This window comes from Conger conger, chromosome 10 (assembly GCF_963514075.1).
Source record: "Conger conger chromosome 10, fConCon1.1, whole genome shotgun sequence".
NCBI lineage: Eukaryota > Metazoa > Chordata > Actinopteri > Anguilliformes > Congridae > Conger > Conger conger.
In genome coordinates this window covers 38,040,075-38,066,158 of record NC_083769.1, presented here as the reverse complement: position 1 = coordinate 38,066,158, position 26,084 = coordinate 38,040,075, and the positions used below count along the sequence as shown (strand labels likewise).

At 39.3% G+C, this 26,084-nt stretch overlaps 1 protein-coding gene across 1 annotated transcript; it reads left to right on the top strand.

The window, feature by feature from the left end:
* Nucleotides 1-191: 191 nt before the first annotated feature.
* On the top strand, nt 192-25,339 carry ptpn18 (protein tyrosine phosphatase non-receptor type 18). The gene is made up of 17 exons (XM_061258494.1): nt 192-399; nt 6,540-6,648; nt 7,193-7,269; nt 9,302-9,397; nt 9,556-9,594; nt 9,905-9,973; nt 12,083-12,145; nt 12,478-12,620; nt 13,291-13,357; nt 13,625-13,702; nt 14,467-14,556; nt 17,849-17,958; nt 21,394-21,716; nt 22,444-22,475; nt 23,490-23,520; nt 23,916-24,005; nt 24,536-25,339. The coding sequence occupies exons 1-17, from the start codon at nt 319-321 to the stop codon at nt 24,607-24,609; spliced, it is 1,572 nt and encodes a 523-aa protein (XP_061114478.1). The 5' UTR covers nt 192-318; the 3' UTR covers nt 24,610-25,339.
* Nucleotides 25,340-26,084: the final 745 nt, after the last annotated feature.

Here is a 26,084-nt window from a genome sequence, read left to right as displayed (position 1 = left end):
ATGCATTTTTATTTAGCCATTGCCCACCTAGACCTGTTGCCCACAAACCACACTTTATCGCTACTGTGTGTCGCAGCCCTGTTATCGATTGCATTTGAAGCATGACAGAATTAGATTAGGTAATTTAATTTGAGTAACAGAAGAAACTTCCTCGTCCGGCTCGATGCGATGGACGCTTACGCACACATATAGGTTGATGTAATAATATGCTTTCACATCAGCTGCTCCAATGATGACAGTTGGATTAGCACTGCTGAGACACAAAATAGCCTAGGTAGCCCGTTTAGTTACAAAAGACTAGTAGTCTCTTAAGGACAAATGGAGAGACAACTGGTGAAATTCGTGGGTCGGGTGAAATCTGGCAGTGGTATCTCAGCCGAAATATCATCTGAATATAATGTAAGTGAGTTTTTGTCGTAGATTTAAGCATTTAACCCAGCGTGATACAAAACTGTAACGAACTAAATAGATTAACTGAAACTATATAAGTTCTATTTTTATTGATAGTGGTGGTTTACCGAAAGGTAGTTGCAGAAAAAGTTACTTTTTTCGATATTCTAAATTATAATAGTGGGATAATATTATATAGCATGTCATAAATGGTTAGAAAAATACTTGGTGATAGTATTCTTTGAGCACATCACTGGCTCACACATTCTTACGTTGCCCAGGTGAGGATATATATATATATATATATATATATATAATAGGTGGTTTCTTAAATGGTTTCTTCACGTATGTTCAGATATAGATTTACCAGTAATCTCCAGTCTCCAGAAATAGTTATTCAGCATATTTATCCATGTGGTTAATTAGGAATCATTTGATCTCTAATTAGCATTCATAATTATTCAGATTTTTTTAAATCAAGCACCAGAATGCATTTTACTGTTGTAATACTGTTGTATACTAATATGTGTAATACTGTTGATACTTTTTAAATATATTTTTGTTCTTTTTAAAAGGATTGATAGAAAAACATCAGTTTTTGTGTATGTGTATGTGTTTGTGTATGTTTTCAGTTGGACCAGACATTTTTTTTATGTTCAATTAAGGATATTTTTCATAATGGCGGCTGTTTAGGAAGACTATAACTGGCTTTACAGTAGCTAGTGTAGGGGCATTATTGGTTTACGGTTGCCCCTGAATGCTCCATACCAACCATTGTAAAGGCAGGTCAGAAGAAACTTTGGCAAATATCTAAATGATCACACACAAGAACTGAAATAATAATGAAAATAAAAACAGAAAGTAAACGATTCCATGAATTATTACAACCACAGGATGGTTTCATAATTTATATAATAATACCTGGATCTACAGTGCATGTATATTTTTATCATCGAAAGGTAGAATTTTCCTTTGATAACCTGAGTTTAATAAACTGGTGTCATACAGAAATCCACCAAAAGCTTCAAGTATAATTGCACATGCCTCTTGTGTATAGAGGATTATCAGACTCATGCAGTTTTGTTCTGATGTGAGAGTTTTGTATTTGCAGAAGTTCACACTAGATAGTATTCTGGTTATTGCTGCACTTATGAAACTCCATGGGCTGTTACAATGTGTACAATGCCTTTTCTTCCTCATTGGAGCTCCAAAGTTCAAAATGAGTAATAGATGTCATGTTCTCAAACTTTACAGACAATAGTAAGGAGTTCATACATTCATGCCAATAGACTAGTGAATACTTGAGCAGGTTAAGTTGCCCTGTTCAAAACATTCAAAGTAATGAGTTTCCACTCTTAAGTAATCCTTAGTAATGCTCTAAAAAAGGCTATGTTATACTTTATACAGATAATGAAGGTTAAGACCATACTACCAGAAATCTATTGCCCATAGTGTAGAATGAAGGTTTGTTTAGAAGCTGGAATTTTCCAGCCCCATTATGTTTTGATGATTGGCTCAATAATAGATGATGTAACAGAAAGTTAGTTCATTCTGGATCATTGCAAGAGTACAGTAATCCCTTACTGGAGTATAACTGTGGGTATTTAAAGATACGATAGGTAAGGTTTCTGTGTTAAAACATTGTTACAATCCCTTCCTATCATTGGAAAAAGGCTCACTGACATGTTGACTCACCCTCTGCCTGTGTTTATAGTCCTCAAATTTGGGTTTCAAAATATACAGTTGACGGCCCGACACTCTGTACCAAAACATTGTATAACTGTACAATAATTCAAGCTCATTGGTTGAAAATGGGTTCCACTTTCAACTTCAGCAAGTTTACAGAGAAGGGAGAGGGATAAACAGTGTTGTAGTTTGAAGGTGTTTGTTGCTGCTATGCCTCTCTTGACTGTTAGAAGTCTGAAATGACCTATTGTACCTTGTATGTGAGCTTTCTGGTTATCTGATTTCCTCATTCAGCAAGGTACTGTATACCTGATGCAGCCAGTGTGACCTCCACTGGAGTGTACATAATAAAAATAGGCATTTCCTGGTGATAGGGATTTTTCCAGGACTGTTGCCTGGATACAGCACACTCTGAGGTGTATGCACATACGTACATTTCCCTGGATATATTTGCATAAGGTGTTGTCGTCCATCATTTAAAAAAAGTAAGCATAGGTGCATAAAAATGAGGCCCCCAGTATTACATGAACAGTAAAGAAAATAAACTGGTTTCATCCAAGAGCAAGCGAGTCGGGCCTGGATCCTGGTCAATTCTGTCAATTAAGTGAATACATTACTATTTGATTGGAAATGACAATGCTCACAGGTTACTGCCTACTGCCCATAGACATAGAGAAGTGGTACTCTTTAGATCCCTCTAGGCAAGCATCAATGCCATGTTTGATCAAGCACAAATGGTGAGAGATTAATGGGGGAAGGACGCTAACATACTGTAGCGTTCACGCTAGGAATGATCAAATGAGCGAGAGTAGCGCCTTGAATCCTCACTTTATTTGAGCTGGCTACTGTGGGCCGTAGGACATGCCAAAATAAACGCAAACTGCAACAGGTACCAAGAAAAGAGTCTTTTGCATAAGTGCATACACAGCCTGCAAAACAATGCAAATGATTCACTAATATCTTACTGGAGTCTCTAACGTTACCGCCCCCCCAACACTGCCCCACTAAGACCACCCTGGCATGCCCGTGGTTGGCAGACAGCAGGTGACTAACTAGCAGACTATGTAAACATGTGCAACAGGTAATTCCTAGGGTTGCTACAATACTTTTAACCACTGGTTGAGTGGTGATGTTCTGAATGAGCTGGCAGAGTGTGGCACTGGCAGGGATATATCTGCTCAGATCTGATGCCTGTTAAGCAAAAGAACATGGACCTGGATTGGCCTGCAAATGCAGACATAGCCAGTATCAAATTGTGAGTCTATCAGACCTCAGCATAGGTCCAGCATGCATCTTCTTCTAATAGCATCCCATAATGAACCTGTTGGAGTCACAAGACACCCTGCTGTAGGGCTGAATATACACTGAACACTTCCACTGGGGGAAATGTGATCTCGGTGTACATGTATGGAACTCTAAATGCAATGCATTCAAATAATATCAATGAATGCCTCGTATGTGAGGAATGCATAAATTAGATTTGTCAGGTTTATCAGGTATGAATTAACATTATTTAACATATATTTAACACGAGAAAAAAAAAAAAAAGCCCATATGTCATATACACGTACTCAGAAGTACAAATCTTTATTACCGTTATATTTATGTATTATTCATGCATGTACATTCTGACTGTCAACATAACCAAGTGACCAACCCAGTAAAAACAGAATATAATGTACAGCAAACATAGATTTTTGAAGTAAGAATTGCTTGGAGAACATTAAAATGGTTATCGCGGTGTGAAGTTTCAGGGACTTTAGGTGGTCAAACGTGTCTGTGGTACTCCCACATCCCCTGTGAGCTGTAACTTCCACCCTGCGTCTACATACAGTGCATCTACTAAACAGAATTCACTGTACACTTTGAACTTAACAGCTAGTAAGAACAAGCCTAATTATTGCCAGGGACAGCTTGATCATATACAATACACCCTCGCAAGAAAGGGTTCCAAAGAAAGGGTTCCAAAAGTTGAGTGTTGCCTTCACTCTTACAGGGTATATGGTCCCCGTTGGACTCATTTGTACTCTGTTAGAGTTGAATTGACATTGGACGTTTTATATTTTAATATAAAACATGTAAACATGTTTCATATAACAGCATTGCTTTTTAGCCATTTAACATATTTGATCTTAATTTGTATAAAACATGGATACTCAAGTATTTGGCCCTCAAATCCATATTTAGACCATGTTTTATTTTCTTCTGGGCAAGTAACAGTTAGTGCTACTGTTTGGCCAGACTGTCTTCTCACCTGACTCCCAGGTAAAGGGAGGATGGGAAACCAGCAGTTCTTGGCCTTCAGGGACTATATAATAAAAAAATATATATAAATAGATTTTTTAAAATGTTGAATGGAAAAAGGCTAAATAAAAAAGCCCTAATAATTATGTCATTATGTCTTATAAAGTTCCCTTCTTTCTACATTTGTAGTAAACCTATCACACACTTTTTAAAAATACAAGTACTGTACTTTCACAGTACTTTGACACCTTGCAGAAACTCTGTCCCTCCCTCTGTGCTTGCACCTTTGACGCTTTTGCTAACCAGACGGGGTTGCTCTGTGGCATTCCTGTGCTGAAGCTGTGTCTGTAATCAACCCTTAAAGCTGTAAGATCACAATCACAGTATGTGATTAGAATGTCCTTAATGGAACGTCTAATACTGATGTAACAATCACTACTGATGAGCAACGGAGTTCTAGAGCACTGGCTGAATTTTGAGGAAATAATATTCTTGAAAGGGTTAATAGAGCTGCTTTGCAATGCGTCAGTCAGTAGGTTCAGTATGTTTGTGGTAAGCTCTGCTCTCTGAGAAGCTGCATAAATACAAGTACCCGTCAGACAGCTGGTGTTTTTTTTTACCAAAGCCATACATGAAAATAAACCCACTATGTTGCAAAACCTAATTTTGCAATGAAGAACCAACCTAATACAGTGCAATTACATCAATTGTGTCATCCCCCTAAGCTACCATTACATTTAAAAATGCTGTATGTTTGAAAGGTAAGGTACAAATATTATTCTCAAATAAAATGAGCACTTATTGCTATTAGTCTTCATTAGAAAGTAATAATTCAGACTACATGTATAGTAGACCAATTATGCATTTGTGTATGTTTTTAAAAGCCACCCCTTATTCTGATACATGGTGCTCTTGTATTTAATGTAGAAAATGTAATCATACATACAACTCATACACTTTCTTTTAATCTAATGTTCATATAGAAAGTATAGCTCTATGAAGTATCATGAGTGAGGTCAGCCATTAGACATCAATGCTTCAATGCCTGCTTAGGGTGGGGGAAGATATCATCGGACTTATGTCTACTCAATGTCTGTGTTAGCAAAGAAAAATATTCTAAACTATTTTAATTAGTTTAAAACAGATGTTCTTGTGTGGTTTACACCCAGAGTGTGAAGTTGCTCTGCCATTGGTCAGCAGAAATACAGATTGTCTTCACTAGAACTGCCAGTAATAAATAGCATTTCTGTTTCTCTGTTGTTTTAGTTGCTTATGATACTGTATGGCACGTGTCTACCGCACCCTAGTGGACATCCATCAAACTGCAGATTTCTTTGTCTTGATAGCCTTTGGACATTATTATTTCTGATATTATTTCCGCCAATTATTTTGCAAAAAACCTGTCATTTTCAGACGATTTTTTATTATTATATTTAATATAGTATTTTTTATGCTGATTATGAAAAAGAACTTGAATTTAATTTTTTTCCCATTTTGTGGTTGAAATTTTATTTTGAAAATAAAAGTGTTTAGACGTGTTTACTCGTCTGTGACTGTCCGTCTCCATCGGGGAAGGGGTTAAAAGCAACCAAATTAAAAGTGGGAGTCCCAGTTTAATTTGCATAGAGGTATTTGGTACTATGCAAATAGCTTTTTATGACTCATATCTGGCCTTTAAATAGGCCACTGACACAATTTGTTAAAATATTGTATAGTGACATGTTTTGCACGTTTAACTGAAAACCTGTTAATTCATGAAGTGTCACCATCATGGATGTTGCAAGTCTGTTAGGAAATCTTTGTGCTGAGCAGGAAACACGCAGCCCTTGAATTAATGTGAGGTTGGATTAAAGAAAATGTGGATACATTTCAAAATTGTATCTGGTGGGCTTAAAAAACTAACAGTTGTGAAAGTGATATAAAGAAAAAACAATACCAGTAATCTCTTAAATGTGACATTTGCTTTTATTTTTATGAAGGTCTACAAACTTGCGTTTGCCTATATACCAGTGAAACATTACTGAAGTATTTCCGCTGCAACCTGATTCTAAATAAAGTTAAAATAGTTCAATTGAAACATGTAACTATTTTTTGTTTCTTTATTTTCTGTAACTTATGTAGATTATATCATTTATTTTCCTGATTGTAAATGTGTGAAGTCTAACAGTATGGTAGAAAGTATCATGAGCGAAGTAAGAATGTGCTTCACTCCTCTACAGATCATCCGTGCTCAGACTGCAGACATGAAACAGAGCAACGGCTTCACTAGGGAGGCCGGGGGCTTGAAGGACAACATTAAGAAGAACCGTTACAAGGACATCCTGCCCTGTGAGTAGAACAAGACTGTAGAACTGAGAAAAGGAGATGACTTTAAGACTCATGTCAACAGTCTGTACATTAGGAGAGATGATTTTAAGACAGGTGTCAACAGTCAGTACATTGAGAGAGATGGCTTTAAGACTGAGGTCAACAGTCAGTTCATTGAGAAAGATGACTTTAAGACTGAGGTCAACAGTCAGTTCATTGAGAAAGATGACTTTAAGACTGAGGTCAACAGTCAGTTCATTGAGAAAGATGACTTTAAGACTGAGGTCAACAGTCAGTTCATTGAGAAAGATGACTTCAAGACTGAGGTCAACAGTCAGTACATTGAGAGAGATGACTTTAAGACTGAGGTCAACAGTCAGTACATTGAGAGAGATGGCTTTAAGACTGAGGTCAACAGTCAGTTCATTGAGAGAGATGACTTTGACTGCTATGGACACAAAACAGAGTGTGGAAGGTTTTTCTGAGCCTGTTCAGTTTTGGTTTTTCTCCTGAGATGTGCCGTCACTGTGATGATGGGACTGCCGTTTTCTTCCCCTTTGTTCAGATGACCAGACGCGTGTACTGCTGGAGCCACTAGAAAACGAGTTTGAGTCAGACTACATCAATGCCAGCTTCATCCAGGTAATGCTTCAGAGCCCCATCAGTGCCAGCTTCATCCAGGTAATGCTTCAGAGCCCCATCAGTGCCAGCTTCAGAGCACCCCAGAGCCGCAGCACCATCAGCTGTATCTTCATCTAGTGCAGGGCTTTCCAATATTTTCTGATCCAGGGACCCCCACCCAGACTCAAAGGTATCCAGAGGACCCCCATCATAAATAAATAACACTTAAAAATAGTTATTTATATGTTGAATATTTCCCAAGTCTACAGTCAGGTCCATAAATATTGGGACAATTCTCCTCTTTTTGGCTCTATACACCACCACAATGGATTTGAAATGAAACAGACAAGATATGCTTTAACTGCAGACTTTCAGCTTTAATTTGTGGGTATTTACATCCAAATCAGGTGAACAGTGTAGGAATTACAACAGTTTCTATATGTGCCTCCCACTTTTTAAGGGACCAAAAGTAATGGGACAGTTGGCTGCTCAGCTGTTCCATGGCCAGGTGTGTGTTATTCCCTCATTATCTCATTTACAAGGAGCAGATAAAAGGTCTAGAGTTAATTTCAAGTGTGCTATTTGCATTTGGAATCTGTTGCTGTCAACTCTCAATATGAGATCCAAAGAGCTGTCACTATCAGTGAAGCAGGCCATCATTAGGCTGAAAAATCAAAACAAACCCATCAGATGTAAACCATTGGTGAGCCTCAAAAACAGGAAGACCAGATTAGAGTTTGCCAAACAACATCTAAAAAAGCCTTTGCAGTTCTGGAACAACATCCTATGGGCAGATGAGACAAAGATCAACTTGTACCAGAATGATGGGAAGAGAAGAGTATGGAGAAGGAAAGGAACTGCTCATGATCCAAAACATACCACCTCATCAGTGAAGCATGGTGGTGGTAGTGTCATGGCGTGGGCATGTATGGCTGCCAATGGAACTGGTTCCCTTGTATTTATTGATGATGTGACTGCTGACAAAAGCAGCAGGATGAATTCTGAAGTGTTTCGGGCAATATTATCTGCTCATATTCAGCCAAATGCTTCAGAACTCATTGGACAGCACTTCACAGTGCAGATGGACAATGACCCGAAGCATACTGCGAAAGCAACCAAAGAGTTTTTTAAGGCAAAGAAGTGGAATGTTATGCAATGGCCAAGTCAATCCCCTGACCTGAATCTAATTGAACATGCATTTCACTTGCTGAAGACAAAACTGAAGGGAAAATGCTCCAAGAACAAGCAGGAACCGAAGACAGTTGCAGTAGAGGCCTGGCAGAGCATCACCAGGGATGAAACCCAGCGTCTGGTGATGTCTATGCGTTCCAGACTTCAGCCTGTAATTGACTGCAAAGGATTTTCAACCAAGTATTAAAAAGTGAAAGTTTGATTTATGATTGTTAGTTTGTCCCATTACTTTTGGTCCCTTAAAAAGTGGGAGGCACATATAGAAACTGTTGTAATTCCTACACCTGATTTCACCTCAAATTAAAGCTGAAAGTCTGCAGTTAAAGCACATCTTGTTCGTTTCATTTCAAATCCATTGTGGTGGTGTATAGAGCCAAAAAGATGAGAATTGTGTCGATGTCCCAATATTTATGGACCTGACTGTACATATGCATATACTGATATCATATCTGTACATTGCATATCAATCTGGTCTGGGACCCCCTGCAGTACCTTCAAGGCCCCCCAGGGGTCCACAAGCCTTATGTTGAAACCCAGGGTCTAATGGTTAAGAAGCTGTAGTCTGTCAGGACCCCACTGGGATACGTTTCTTTTACAATTTAGTGCAAAGTGCATTAGTGATATAAAGTCTGCTGCCTTACCGCTGTGCTAGGTGTCAAGCTTTGCTGAAACAAACTGATGCACTCTTCCCATTGATGCTTACGCTTGTTACGCATGTGAAAAGTTTATTTTGTCTCAATCTTAATGTTAAGGTGGTCTGCCAAGGTCTTAAGAATAGCTTCATTAGTCCGTTGTAAAAAAAAAAAAAAAAAACTGAGACCGACCAATCTAGAACCAGAATTTTTTATTCTTTGTTACCCAGGGTGCAAGAGGTAATAAAAGATACATCGCCACCCAGGGACCCCTGAGTCAGACTCTAGGGGATTTCTGGAGAATGGTTTGGCAAAATGATGTGAAGGTAAGTAGGTCACCTTTTTTAAAAAAAATACTGTTTTGCCTGTTTTGATAAGTATTTCTTATCATGGCAGCACAGAACAGGAAGTGACTGAGGGCAGATTATATCAACCGATTTTTTTATCTGATGCGTTATTTCCTCTTTCTTCTCTCCTCTTTTAGGTCATAGTGATGGTCTGTAGGGAAGTCGAAATGGGAAAGGTATCGTCTTTTTAAAGTGCTGACTGTCTCCTCTTTAAAATTCCTCCGTTATGCACACTGTAGTTCCACTGCAGAGACTCCTTTGGAAAATCTTAATCTGAAGTGTCCTTGAAATAATCACCCTGTGGCTGAGGATGTTGAGGATAAATGCTATAAGAATTTGTGAAACACAAATAATGCCTTATGTCAAATATATGGCACCTTAGCATTTGTTTTTATTTTTTACTTTCCTCATACCAGCTACAGAACTGCGGTTGTGGTTTGTGTTTGAAATGTTCCGGCTGCATGAACATGTTTTCCTTTCCTGCAGAGAAAGTGCGAACGTTACTGGGCGACCCCCACAGACACCTCCACCTTTGGCTCTTTTGTCATTTCAAACGTAAGAAACCGACTTAATGCAATCCCTCAACCATGACGCTGTATATGTACCATGCCCCCGGCAGGTCAGAAAGATGTCTTGGTGTAGATCAGTTTCCACATTTCCACATTGCTATGCACATTCCCTGAGAAAAGACACACTGTCAATGCCACTGGTGACAGCATAGTCGCTTGCTGGAAGTGGATGTTGCTCTCCTTTCAGTGGTCAAATTCTTCAGCCGAATTTCCTTATTTCTCCTCTCGCCTGTTCAATTCAAAGAGATGTACCTATAATCAAACCCAATAAAGATGGGCTTGATTAGCACAGTATAGCTTCACTTTGATAAGGAACATTAGATATACAGTAGTGTGCAAAACTTTGGGCGCCTTTTACAATTCATATCTAAGTGAACAGATTAGCATTCCTGACCTCGAAATGGTAAAACGGTAAACATGACACATTTCTTCACATTTTAAAGCAGGATTACCTTTTATAAAAACATTTTACAGTTTAAAAAGAAAATGGAAAAAGGCCTTGTTGTATTGTTGTCCTGCAAACCGCTGTCCTGTGCCTGCTACTCTTTTCTGCAGCTCTTTTGCAGTGCTGTGTGGGATCTTCTCAGCATTTCTCACCAGGACATGGGTCATTCTATATGAAATTTTTCTTGGTCTTCCAGACCTTGCCTTGATTTGAACTGTTCCATTTATCTTCCATTTTCTAATTATGTTTTTGACAGTGGAATAGTGAAAGTTTTTTTTTTTTGCCTCTTCTTCTTGGTAGAAATGAATCATCTTCATTCTGACATCCTTGCACAACTGTTTAGAGGAACCTATGTTGTTAACACCAGACAGAAGAAGGCATGGCATTACTTCAGAATAAAAAGTTCAGCCCTGGATTTATACTGACCTGACTCATTGAAGCCCTAAGGAGTAAATCACTTTAGGTCTGGGCCTTTAGTTCCTTTTTTTTTTAAGTAACAAAATAATCCAAAAGGATTCCCAAATGTCTGCACAGGGCCCTATTCCCAAATTTTTTTGTTTTATTTTCTAATTTGGAAAATAAAAAGCAATCACATTTGCAGAATGTTTAACTCTGTATGATTTAGAGTTGAGGTTTGCTTTCAATCACACACAGATGAATTGTAACAGACATTGAAACCAGGGGCGCCGAAATATTTGTACCCCGCTGTGATACTATTTTGTACTGCATATCAATTTCAAAATGAAGATAATTAGCTAAATAATTACAGCTATGGTCTTGGAGTTTTGAATTCAGGCAGAAATATATTTAATACAGTATTAGAGCACTATATTTGTTGTTTGAATGAAATGGAAGTGTTAAACTTTTCATCTTAACAAGTGGGCCAATTGTAATAATTGTGACGTTTGTTTCACAATTGTGTCTACTGCAATAGTATTAAGTTTGTTTGTGTTTGTGAACAGTACATCATTTAGTTCACATCAAAGGGATCCAGTTACATGAATTGATTTTGATCAGAGATTGGTGCATGAAAGCTGAGCTACTACATTAGATGGAATAAAGATCAAATGAATCATCTGGTGAAAGTTGGTTCTCATGGGATGTCCATAAATCAAACAAAACCAACAAAAGCACGTTCATAATAATTATCATATAATGTTTGCTTTTTCTTGCCAAAGTAGCTCACACTGCTGTGCTTTGAATGCTTAACAAGTAATCTAAATGTTTAATCATAAAATGCTACTGATGATTTTGCTGTGAATCACGATTTTTTAATGTTATACAGTCTTATTCATTGTCAGCACAGGGCTGTTTACTTCTTTGCATGCATAATTTCAATCTGCTACAAATTCTGTTCTAGAAATATGAAACCTAGTGAATCTTGCTCTGTTTTACTTGTTATAAATTGTGTGCTGCACAATTAGCTCACTTGGACTTATTTTACTGATGACTTAAGTTGGTTAACACCTGATATTTATCTGTGAGAACTGTTGCTTTAATGAGCTGTATTTTTTTGTTGTTGTATGATATTCATTAATTGGCATGGCAGATCATAAATTGACCTGTCGTATTTGAAAAAAGGAAATTCAAGGAAGAATAGTTGCACACCTTTGAAAATTGATTAATGTGGGTTCATCTTAACTGTTGCAGCTGGAAGAATTTAGCCCATGTGAAGAAGTGGTTGTACGGATTCTAGAGGTGAAATACCAAGATGTAAGTTTGTTTTGGTTAAATCATTTAACATGCTGTCAACAAAATTGTTCCCCGTATGTCCCCTGGAGATATGCATTCATAATGTTATAAATGCACATGTATGCTATCTTTTTTAATCTTCTATATTCTGAATATACATTTTAAACAAATACATTTTACACTGTGAAATCTACGATGTTTAAACACTGATATTGAGTAGATCCAAGTTCTAAGATAGACATTGATGTTGTATTGTATGTTTAACAGCGGTATTAAAGAATTTAGTATTTTGTGCGTGTGTTTACGTGTGTGTCTGTGTGTATGTGTGTACATGTGTTTGTGTGTGAAACTAGGAAAGCCGGACCATCAAGCAGTTTCAGTACACTGCTTGGCCAGACCATGATATTCCTTATACATCAGAAGGAATTCTGGGAATGATAAACATGGTCCGGAATGTACAGGGAATGGACACAGCCCCGATTCTCATTCACTGCAGGTCTGTCCTTCACTGCGTCTGACAGAACACACAGGCCACAGAAACAGGGTTTTACCCAGCTCCCTAGAGCCTGCATGAATCAGGCAGATTAGCCATATGTACATTACTATGCATTAGTGCATGTTATTCTGTCCTGTTAGCACCAGCCTGTGTGTAATTAGCTGAAACCCTAGACTGCAAATGCATGTAAAATGAAGTGACACACATGAAATATTCAGCACCTGATGCACTCTGCTGCTTTCCAGACTCCAGTCTGGCTTGCCTGCTATATTGTCTCTGCATACTGAGTGAGGGCTGCTTCAGTCATGCTGGTGGAGACTGGGCTCTGTGACTCTGCTGAAATGGGGAGACTGGGCTGTGTGACAGGGCTGAAATTGTGGAGACTGAGCTGTGTGACGGGGCTGAAATTGTGGAGACTGAGCTGTTTGACTCTGCTGAAATGGTGGAGACTGAGCTGTGTGACAGGGCTGAAATGGTGGAGACTGGGCTGTGTGACAGGGCTGAAATGGTGGAGACTGAGCTGTGTGACAGGGCTGAAATGGTGGAGACTGAGCTGTGTGACAGGGCTGAAATGGTGGAGACTGAGCTGTGTGACAGGGCTGAAATGGTGGAGCTGTGTGCAATTACTTAAATGATGGTAAAATAATCCCCTCTCTCATCCTTGTTTCAGTGCTGGTTGTGGAAGGACAGGGGTGTTATGTGCAGTAGACTATGTGCATGATCTTCTATTAACACAGGTACTGCACGTACTGTATATGAAATAGAATATTGTACCTATTCACAAAGACATTGCACATCAATGTCTAGGTAAACATGTGTATTGCAGTGTATTATAATGAAATATTTTTAATCATAAGTCATTTCAACATAGGAATGATACCAGTATTGTACAGTGTCAGGAATGACACTCGTCAACACCACATTGTACAGCAGATGGAATAAAATTTAAAAAAAACAGAAGTTACTTCTGCGGTGAACTTTAATCAAATCCTCCCTGTCTTTAGAGAATCAGTGAGGATTTCAACATTATGGAGATTGTAACTGTCATAAGGAAGCAGAGGCCATCAGCTGTACAGACCAAGGTATGGCAACATCGCATAATGCACTAACGTACTGTATATAACTGTCATTTCCAAATGGAAAAATAACAACATCTTACTGCATCTTACACATTCAGCTAGCCTCTCATATACAACGATGTGTGCCTGGAATCTGAGCCCCTTATGGGCTGATGACGCTAAATATTCCAGTGAACACTTTGGACCGTGCTATCAGCACAGTCCGGTCAGCTGAATATGCCAGTGAACACTTTGGACCATGTTATCAGCACAGTCCAGTCAGCTGAATATGCCAGTGAACACTTTGGACCATGCTATCAGCACAGTCCAGTCAGCTGAATATGCCAGTGAACACTTTGGACCATGCTATCAGCACAGTCCAGTCAGCTGAATATGCCAGTGAACACTTTGGACCATGCTATCAGCACAGTCCCGAGACCAGTCCAGTCAGCTGAATATGCCAGTTAAAACTTTGGACCGTGCTATCAGCACAGTCCAGAGATGAGTCCAGTCATCTGCATATGCCAGTGAACACTTTGGACCATGTTATCAGCACAGTCCAGAGACCAGTCTAGTCAGTGCTCTATTTGAATTGTTGAACCACTTGTGGGGAGAAAAATACCGATAATTCAATATTGTTGGTGATGAAGACTGCTGCTACTGTTGATGATGATGATGAATAAGATTATGATTTGATGGTTGTGAATATGATGGTGATGATAACGATGGGGATGATGAAGATGATAATGATGATATTAATATTTCTGATGTTGCACCCTTCTTCTCAGGATCAGTATGAGTTTGTCTACAACACTGTGGCCCAGATGTTCCAGGAGTATCTACTCAAGATGTGTAACAGCAATCAGAGTCTGGCTGAAGTAAGGTGGAACATAATGCTGCATGCTTTACATTATTTGCATCAGGATTCCTCTAATTGTTGTTTTACAGACTCACTTACCTTTTAAGCAAGAAATGTGTTTCATTGCATGTTTACATTGGTTTCTATGGATGCTCATTTGTTGCTATGTCACCAATTTAGAGTGAAGAGAACTTGCTTGTACATCAACACACATACCGAGATGGTTGTTCTTATGCAAGTATTTTAGATGCGCTTAATTATGTTTGCTCAAAGATAAACCAGCTGAGCTGAGTTTCAAGGTGTGAAAGTATCAGTTTCGTCCCACCAAATATAGACAGTCAGTAAAAGTTTTCAATCTCGACATGTAAAAACAAATGTTTATGTCCAGTTAAATAAAGTCCTATGTATAGGTTCTTGTGATTATAGTCTGATGGCCAACACACAACCCATCTCCAGTGAGGTCCATGAGAAACTGGACGGTGACAAAGTCCTATGCTATGCACTCAATGTGGATATACAGTCTGCCCTTCCATTTGAGGATATTTACATCCTTAAGTAGTGAAGAGTGTAGGAATTACAGCCCTTTATACTTGTGTCACTGTCCAAATACTTACGGACCTCTGTGTATATCACCCTCATGTGATGCATGCATTAACCTGACTGCCATTTGGCATTAGCCTTGTTCCCTTAGTACTGTAGCTGCAAGAAACAATGTTGTTTTTAGGCTGAAGTTCTGGTCTCATCCAGGGCACAGGGGTGGGAGACTGTAGGCCGTTAGAGATAAGAGTACCGTAACACAATCAGGACGGTTGATCTAATAATGATCATGTGTCAGTAAATTAATCTCTTAGTATTATGCTAAGACTATTAACGCTTGCTATTTGTCTCTAACTTACATATTTACTGTGTATCATACCATTCTATTAGATATTAGATTATAATTACACAATATAAACTTCTCAAAAGAATACCGTACCTAGTTAGTTTTAAACACAGTTTTTCAAGTGCTTATATATGCAAACATTTAAAAACATTTAATGATTGAACAAATTCACTCCAGCTGCCTTGTTGAAATGAAATTATTTTAGAAAGAGCCCATTGTGTAATTGTGTGAGTTCATGAATGCTGCATTTTTGCTTTGAATGTGCAGTATACAGTGGTGTGAAAAAATGTTTGCCCCCTTCCTGATTTCTTATTTTTTTGCATGTTTGTCACACTTAAATGTTTCAGATCAAACAAATTTAAATATGAGTCAAAGACAACACAAGTAAACACAAAATGCAGTTTTTAAATTAAGGTTTTTATTATTAAGGGAGAAAAAAAAATCCAAACCTACATGGCTCTGTGTGAAAAAGTGATTGCCCCCTAAACCTAATAACTGGTTGGGCCACCCTTAGCAGCAACAACTGCAATCAAGCGTTTGCGATAACTTGCAATGAGTCTTACAGCGCTGTGGAGGAATTTTGGCCCACTCATCTTTGCAGAATTGTGTTTTGGATCTTTGTCCTGCTGCAGAACCCAAGTTCATTTCAGCTTGAGGTCACGAACAGATGGCCGGACATTCTCCTTCAGAATTTTTTGGTAGACAGCAGAATTCATGGTTCCATTTATCACAGCAAGTCTTCCAGGTCCTGAAGCAGCAAAACAGCCCCAGACCATCACACCACCATATTTTACTGTTTGTATGATGTTCTTTTTCTGAAATGCGGTGTTACTTTTACGCCAGATGTAATGGGACACACACCTTCCAAAAAGTTCAACTTTTGTCTCGTCAGACCACAGAGTATTTTCCCAAAAGTCTTGGGGAACATCAAGATGTTTTCTGGCAAAATTGAGACGAGCCTTAATGTTCTTTTTGCTCAGCAGTGGTTTTCGTCTTGGAACTCTGCCATGCAGGCCATTTTTGCCCAGTCTCTTTCTTATGGTGGAGTCATGAACACTGACCTTAACTGAGGCAAGTGAGGTCTGCAGTTCTTTGGATGTTGTTGTGGGGTCTTTTGTGACCTCTTGGATGAGTCGTCGCTGCGCTCTTGGGGTAATTTTGGTCGGCCGGCCACTCCTGGGAAGGTTCACCACTGTTCCATGTTTTCGCCATTTGTGGATAATGGCTCTCACTGTGGTTCGCTGGAGTCCCAAAGCTTTAGAAATGGCTTTATAACCTTTTCCAGACTGATAGATCTCAATTACTTTCTTTCTCATTTGTTCCTGAATTTCTTTAGATCTCGGCATGATGTCTAGCTTTTGAGGATCATTTGGTCTACTTCACTTTGTCAGGCAGGTCCTATTTAACTGATTTCTTGATTGAGAACAGGTGTGGCAGTAATCAGGCCTGGGTGTGGCTAGAGAAATTGAACTCAGGTTTGATAAACCACAGTTAAGTTATGTTTTAACAGGGGGGGCAATCACTTTTTCACACAGGGCCATGTAGATTTGGATTTTTTTTCCTCCCTTAATAATAAAAACCTTCATTTAAAAACTGCATTTTGTGTTTACTTGTGTTGTCTTTGACTAATATTTAAATTTGTTTGATGATCTGAAACATTAAAGTGTTACAAACATGCAAAAAAATAAGAAATCAGGAAGGGGGCAAACACTTTTTCACACCACTGTATGTGCATTTCCTTCATAGTGCGGTGAGTGAGAGTGGACACAGGAGTTGTCTCAGAAGTTTCCTACCTTCAATGAACATTTAGGCTAGCGAAAGCATGATAATTAGTCTTTCAGACAAGAATAAATCATAAACTACAATAAATTTTACTTTCACGTTTACATCACTGCCAATGAGCTGCTTTGTTGTAATATTATCGAAAATTAGTTATGTTGTGAAAATGAATATATTTGGTGCAGATAAGCAAACCATAATGTGTTGTGGGACTAGGTTCAATTGTAATTTTTAGTACTAGTACTAGTTTAGTGGAATTATAGTAGACCAACATCATTCTGTGATAGAGTTGATAGTGCTAGCTATCAACAGCAGTGAGAAGTGTTCTTGTGAGCTGGGTGTTAATGTCTGTGTTATATCTGGCTTGCACGCACTTGCTTTCATTTATGGCTTGAAGTGAAACTTTTTCTTCTAATGACTACATGCTGTCTGTTGCCTTGTTCCATCTGAAACATTATGCTCGACTTCCTCTTTGAACCTCCAGAGCAGAGAATAAATAAAAAAACAGAGGAAACATGCAGCCTGTTAGCTTCCTCTATGCAAAATGTGCTGTGCTTTGCTGTAGCAGTAGCTGATAAAACAAGCGCACCACGAGCCTCTCATGCATGAAGCTGCAATGCCTTGCCCTTAAAGAGCGTTGTCTCTTTAGTGTGCCCAACAGAAGCACCTTCAGAAGTCTTCCTATGGTAATGTGGAGTTCTTGAGTGGACCGCAACACCCGGCACCATCCCGCAGAGTCAGCAGCGTCCAGCCAAAAAGGTAGGGGCAGACCTACTCAAAATAAACAACACGCCTTGCTAAATGAATGTACCATAATGTCATTTCTTTTACTTTGGAGAACATGCACAATGTTCACATTAACAATCTGTTGTTGGGAGTTCTGCTTTCTGCTCGTGTACAGGAAGGTTGTTATTCCTTCATAACGTCCATGTGTCATGCGAACCACCATTTCTTCAACTGAAACTAGCCATACATTTCAAATTTAGAGGGTGGAATGGTTATAATTACTAACTATAGGAATAACTATATCCATCAATTGGAATTGTAAATTGTAAAAAAATACAATTAAACCAGTAAAGAGATAAGAGGGCCCTGATTGCATAATTTTTTGTTTATATTTAATCTTTACATGATTGTTCTTATACCAGGTATGTGTGTATATCACCAGTCTTAGTACTGTTATCATCTTTTTACATATTTTAACAACGTTCTTTTTGTTCATTATTGTAATAACCAATATACGTACTGTGCAGTATCATCTTTCTACACATTACAGTCGCGGTTGTAAAGGGGAACGGTCGTAAGTTGCATAGGCCGTAAGTCAACGACTACCTGTATATGTATATACGTGTATATATATAGGTATATATGTATATATACGCATGTATATATTTATATGTATATATGTAAATATATGTGTGTATATATATATATATATATATATATATATATATAAATGTATATGCACTCAGTGAACATTTTTACATTATTACACCTACTTATTCATGCTATTATCTAATTGTGATAAGCCAATCGTGTGGCAGCAGTGCAATGCATACAATCATGTAGATATGGGTCAGGAGCTTCAGTTTATGTTCACATCAACCATTAGGGAAAAAATGTGATCTGAGTGACCGTGGAATGATTGTTGGTGGCAGTGTACATTGTGGAGAAGAAATGCTGCTAAAATGATTGTACATATGTCAAACATCATATGTACGTGCATCCTCTGGAAACATATTATAAAGCATTCTTGTAAATGTAATGTCATGCATTTGTGAGCCTTTTACGATGCTTGTGGAAGTATCATGAATGGTTTTTGAGGATAAAAATGTAAAGCAATAACGAATGTTAGTGAAAGTCAGACTGAAAGTGAAAGACTGCTGTGATTCATTCCTCCTACGTTTTCAGAAACATCTTTTTTTTTTTTTTTTAGTTTTCATGCATGGAAAATCCCTTCAACAGCCTTCAGCACCAGAACTGATAAGGTCGTGAGATGCTACCATAGAAACAGACTAAGCGAGGAAACTAATAGCGATTCTATTTTGTTCTTCTGAAAAGTCACCAGAAATTACTTCATGCACTTGCAAAAAAATAAGATAAAATATGTCAGATTATAGCAATCATAACACTTATATTCCTTCACTCCCTTCTTTTCATTTGGGTTGCTTAATTTAGCACAAAATTAACTTGCAGTGTCTGCAGCTGTCATGAAATCACATTTTACCTTGATTGCTGACAATGCTGCCATTATGATGGATGAATTATATTGATTGAGAAGAATGCACCGAGCAAAGCGGCTAACAAGCTAAGGATCAGAAACGCAGCACCCCAATACCTAGCCATTGTCACCCGCCAATTATAAATACACATTTATGAATATAAATATATGCAGCCGTTTTTAATTTCCAGGCTCATTTTGTACACAGTAAGAATGCATATTTGTGCAGACAAATCCCCCCATAACTACTCATAATAAAATAAAATAAAAACTACCGCCTGTTCTTATTTCTTGACAACTAGCGAGACCCTTATTCAGTACAGCACAACATCCATCCATCCATTATCTGAACCCGCTTATCCGCAGGGGGGCTGGAGCCTATCCCAGCATACATTGGGCGAAAGGCAGGAATACACCCTGGACAGGTCGCCAGTCCATCGCAGGGCACACACACCATTCATTCACACACTCATACCTACGGGCAATTTAGACTCTCTAATCAGCCTAACCCGGAGTACCCGGAGGAAACCCACACAGACACGGGGAGAACATGCACAGAGAGGCCCCAGCCGACGGGGATTCGAACCCAGGACCTCCTTGCTGTGAGGTGGCAGTGCTACCCACTGCACCATCCGTGCCGCCTTACTGCACAACATATATTCATTAATAATGAAACAAAAGAATATGTACAGTTCAATGCAAAAGTATTTGTATTGTTGTATTGGCCTTATACCCCAGCACATTATTATTAATGAGTTTGAGGTTAAAATGCAGACTGTCAACTTTCATTTGAGGGTTTCCTTATGTGTACATATCAGGATATTCATGTATGAATTACAGCCATTTGTATACATTGTGCAGTGTCTCCATTTATGGGACCAAAAGGAGTTGGCCAGCTGTGTCTTTGCATCATTAGGTCATGCACAGGAAGGTTGATTCCAGGTGTGGAATTTGCATTTGGTGTCTGTTAGTGTTATCTCTCAGCGTGATGGCTAAATATTCAAGTCTCAATGCCAGTAAAGCAGGCCATCACAAGGCTGAAAAATCTGAACAAATTATTCAGAGACATGGCATATATATAGCCAAAATATAAACATTATTTCAAGCAATTACTCAAATCCTCAAGGCGGGTGAAATTTAAAAAGTATATTGCTCCACCTAAATATTGTCAGAATGGAAAAATGATTATTAAGAAGACATTCATGTGGGACCGGGCTGGAAGAAAGCAGAATCCTCAAACAGGAGAACTCATTTTCCAGCTGTTTACAAACATAGCTCCAAGGAAAGCTCCACAGCTTTTATTTGTCTTAGCTGTAAGGCGCTTCACTTCAAACATCTATGACAAGGCTCTAGTTACAGTGTTTTTCCTGGCTGCCAAAAGACACACGTTGTTGTGGTATTAGATTCTGTGGTGACAAGAAATACTATACCTGTGGAACTATGATTTTTGTTTGAGTTTTGGACATGATGTTGTTTCCAGTTCACTGGCCCTGAATGAATTACAACACAGACACACAAGCACACACACACACACACACACACACTCATTCTCCCTCACACACACTCACACACTCTCCCTCACACACACACACACATTTCAATCTCTGTATATTTATTTTTAGTTCATATTGTTGGCTGATTCTTGTTTAAGTAATTCAATTATTTAGTTATCCCTCTCCCAACAAATTAATCCCCCCATCTCCAAAGTATCCATGTTGCATTTCAAGTAGACTGTTTGCATTTGTCATATTGCATATCATATTCAATAATATATTTCACTTTTTTTAAATACGCTTAAATGCAAAAGTATCGGGACAGTGACACCGTTTTTGCCGATTTGGCTCTGTACTCCAGCGCATTAGATTTTAAGTGAAACAACGAGTATTGTAAAATATATGAAGTTTGTGTATTATAGGCATCTGTGATGACTGGTGCACTAACGCTTCTTTACTGTGTCTGCTGTTCCTCCGCAGTAAACTCAGCCTACAGACCCAAAGGTCACATCCTGGGGATCAGAAGATGAACGACACCTACGCCAGCGTCAACAAGCCCAAACGGTCGGCCACAGACCCCGCCCCGCGTGCTTCCTCTCCCCTGCCAGCCATCCATCACTATGACAACGCCGGGCTGGGAACCCTCGGCTGTTCGGCCAACGCCCTCTATAGTACAGTGAAGCCCAAAGGCCTCGGTGCTGGCGTGCCACCCCAGTCCGCCGTGGCCACCTATGACCGAGTCATACCTAACCACAGAGGACCCTCTTCTGCCCCTGACCTTGGGGACTACGAGACCCTCCCCGGTGAGCATCTCACAACAACTCAACACCGGTCATCTTGTCTCATTAACACTGATCCACCATCCAGGGCCCAGCACATAATATAATGGGAGCCATGACCCCCACCCACATCTCCCACCAATATATTTTAGAACAAATTAAAAATACATACATCCCATATCCTGGGCCCCTCAGGTGTGGGCTCGGGGTAACGTCTCTGAGTTGACCCCATCAGACCCCTTCCCTTTGTCTCTGTGACAGTTCTGCCTGTTGCTGGCGTTTTGACTTTCTGTCCCCACATGGTGCAATAGTGTTGCACAATCCAACAGAATTAGAGCACGTGACTGAAGGAAGTGTCATAGCGGAAGCACGTTATTTGAGCTGCTGACTCATGAGGATGTGTCCATCTGTCTTTCATAAAGTGTTTAATGAGGCAATGATTTCACTGTTGAATGTTGAATGACCCCATGGCCCTGGTACATTATGTTCATAGCTTGTTTGCAAAACTGCCAAATATTTCATCCTGGACGTCACTGGCAACTTCAGTAAATAATGTTTGTGGGTATACATTCTGATCTTGCATACAGAAGGTGTTGGTAAACTGGGGACATTTTCATTGTTAAGCAAGTCCATTTCACAGATTCTTCCAGTGCTGGTTCATGTTGAACCACAGCTATATATTCAGCTCAGCTGAATTTGTGTAAATAACTGATTTGTTGGGCTTCCATTAATGTTTGTCTTTATTTCATAGGGGTTTCCAGCACATCCAGCAGGAATGCAAAGGTGATTTGCCCTTCTTACTGTGCTTCACCTGTCTTAGTAACTCCAGCAAAAAGTTTAACGTTTGGCAGTTGTGCTTTCAGATTCCAATATAATTATATGCAATTTACTGGCTTATCACTGTGAAACCAGAGGTGTCCAGTCTCATCCGAAAAGGGTCAGTGTGGATGCCAGATTATTGTCATAGTCCCGCACTAACACACCCGACTCTGCTTACTGAGGTCTTTATTGAAGACCTGGATTAGTCATTTGTTTTTACTGTAGTTAAATCAGGTCTTAGTGCTGGGCTGAAATAAAAACATGCAGCCATACCGCTTCTTTTGCGATAAGACAGGACAGCCCTGGCCTACAAACTATAAACCATCACAAAGCCATAGGAAGACTAATCTGTAGGACTACAGCAACAAGGAGCTGTATTTACTTTATTTTATTTACCCAAAGCACTCGATTCTGAGAATCAGAGAGGCTTGTGTTTCTATAGCTGCGATAAAGTGTTGTTTATAAAGAATTCTCTCACCTCATGCAAACGTGTGCAGTAGAACGTCCGGTTTCAATAATATAGTGTGACTTTTTTTTTTGTCGGTACATACAGTGGTTTGCCACATTGCCAAAGGAAGTGGCATGCATCTTGATTAATGAAAGACGAAAAAATAACTATCGAAAAAATAAATCTGCAGTATTTTTATTGGTATCTAAAAGTTTATAAAAATGAAAAGGCTTTTGTCAATGTGAGCAGTGAATAGCAAAACTGTACAAACTTATCTGTCTTTGAACAGTTTTTTTATATTTTGCGTTCCTCCAGTAGATTGTGTAGCACTGGTCCCAAAGCAAATTGATATGTGCATGAGTTTTCCTGAGAAACAGAGCTATAATGTCTCAACTGTCTTATTTTTACTTCTGCTGAGACAGAAACATTGGATATACATGTTATTATGAACGTGGTACAAGTTGGTATGCAAACATTTTTTAATATTTTAGTTGTCTAGTTCATATTTAATATTCTTATTTATTTTGCAGGTTGATGACACTCATCAAGTTAGGAAAAAATGTAAGTACATTTCAAATATTGCATAATTAATTAGAAGGCTATTTCACAACCTGTGTTTTTAACATGAAAACGTGACAACAGTTAGATCGACATTCCTTCATCCATATGGAGCAGTGAGATTTGTGTTTAGGGAGATGCTATGGAGTGCATATGTGGGAAAGATTATTTGGGAATATGTATAATCACATGTGCTCATGGTTTTGTAGAGAAATGTTCCCTGTTCTCATAGTTTTACAAAGAGTTTCCCATAGGTTTAGAGAGAACCTATACAGGTTACATATGCCCATAGAGCTATCTTTAATAAAAGGTACATTTTACCATACAGTTGTTTTGCAAAGTGAGGGTCTATTTAGGTTGTCTGTCTTACTTACTGTTTTTGTTTTTTGCTTTTATAGCTGGGGATTTCGACTCAACAGACGATGACTATGAATATATTTCAAACCCCATCATAGGTTCAGCTGGTTACTGCTCTCCTCGTGGCATGGGTGAGTATCTGTCTCTGGTGGGCAAGCACTAACCAAAGTGCAGGGACCCACAAAAACTTGTTTTCTTTCCCCTCAGGATATTAACTGAACAGTTAATACTGCTGATTGGCCAGGCTGGCTTCACACCGGTAAAGGGAGGGTGACTCCCAGGTAAAGGGAGGGTGAAAAACCAGTAGTTCTCAGCCCTCAAGGACCGTGATTTGAAAAACTGGGCTGTAGTGTCAAATCTATGATGTAGTTCTTAGCCATCCAGTCACAAACTTTTTTTTTTCCCAACTCTGGCCCTCAAATCCAAATCCAGCCCTGGTTTTCTTTTCTCCCAGGTAATTAGTTAATTGGTCCTCCTGATTGGCCAGACTGCCTTCACACCTGACTCCCAGATAAAGGGAGAGGGGAAAACCAGCAGTTCTCGGGCCTCGAGGACCAGGAATTGTGGATCCCTGCTTTGACGAATTTTGAGTGATGGGCACATTCCTTACGCAGGTTCCTGTCTGTCCCCCCCCTCCCCCCCCCCCCCCCCCACCCCGCAGGGTTCAACTGCCGAATCAGGAAGCCGAAGGGACCTCGAGACCCCCCGGCAGAGTGGGGCCGGATGGAGCGCTAGAACGGGCCTTAGTGCACACACCTGCACCCCGTCCAGTATGCCTAACCCATTTCAGAATGTCCAAACCACGTCTGGACTCAAAGACAGAAGGACGTGGGCGACACGCTGTGGGGGAAACACAGGGGTACTGGTGCAGGGACGGTTAGGACAGATCCTGAGAAATGTTTCATTCTGTTGGATGCGATGTTAGAAATGGAGAGGGTGAGATATTTATTTCATGTACCGTATAGTCAGTACATGGTTAATTTATTCAGGTTTTTTCTGAAAATAAATGCAACAACAGTGGTGTAACATCATCATTAATCAACGAATCACAGCTATGATTACTGTACATACATGGTTTCTATTTAAACCACTAATGTGTAGCATGGTGTGCCAAATCCACTGTCAGGGAATCAATGGGCAATCAACAGAGAAGAGAAGGGAGTAGATACCGTTTTATCATTGTCTTTTCACAAGCGTTTAACTTTTTACATTTCATTGTGTTCTCTCTGGTATGCAAAGTTGGTTCAGTAACTTCTAATTATGGGACGTGGAAAGCACTTTGTCCACCAGCAACATTTGACCATTTACCAGTGTATCAAAAGGCAATATAGTCTGTGTGTGCCATAATGAAAGTGAATCAACACACACTGAACTTGTAGAACCGCTTCTGATCCACATGGGGGCACTGTGGAAGTTTGAAATCTGTAGCAGCTAAAAATAAATAAACAATTACCACCATGCAAAATATGTAAATTTAGTGCTTTTCTGTTTAATTTTGTAGATGATCATGGCTATTAGGATACATATTACCAGAGTGCAAAGGCTTTGACCAGGTGACGGTAAAGTTTTTCATTATAGATGAACTGACAGAGAAATGATCTGCTGTAACTCAGAAATATAACATGGTCTCGTATTGCATTAGGCATCAGTCAGAGTGTATTCTCATGTGTGGTAAAGCATTCTACCTTCTCCAGAGCACCTTCTCACTGCCAAGGCTTTCTTTGCTATAAGATATGCAAAGGGTGTTGCAGTCAGAATATTAACTCCATGATGAAACTGTCCTTCTCTCTGAAGGCAAAGTCAAAAATGCAATCTGTTTTGGAGCTTACCGCTTTGAAGGCCGACCCCTGACCTTCTGCACGTGTGCAGCTATTGTGTTTCAGTGGCAAAAATCAATGGAAAGTCGACTTCATACACTGCACAATGAACATCTGTTTATCCACCAGATGGCTGGCTAATGCCATGTAGCACTGGGAGAGTGTATCCAGCTGTATCCTCAGACATACACTCGTCCTGTCATTGAGCGACACAGCGTCTTCAACAAGCACCGTGCGCTACATCCATTATCTCAAACGTGTTTATAAACCGGGTTGTGTCTTCTTTTATTTTATTTTTTAAATACGATGGGTTGTTTCATTCCTGGAAGTTGATTGACTGAGACCGTGTTCTACAGTGATCGTAAATCCGATACGGTAAAAGTTAATCGGACA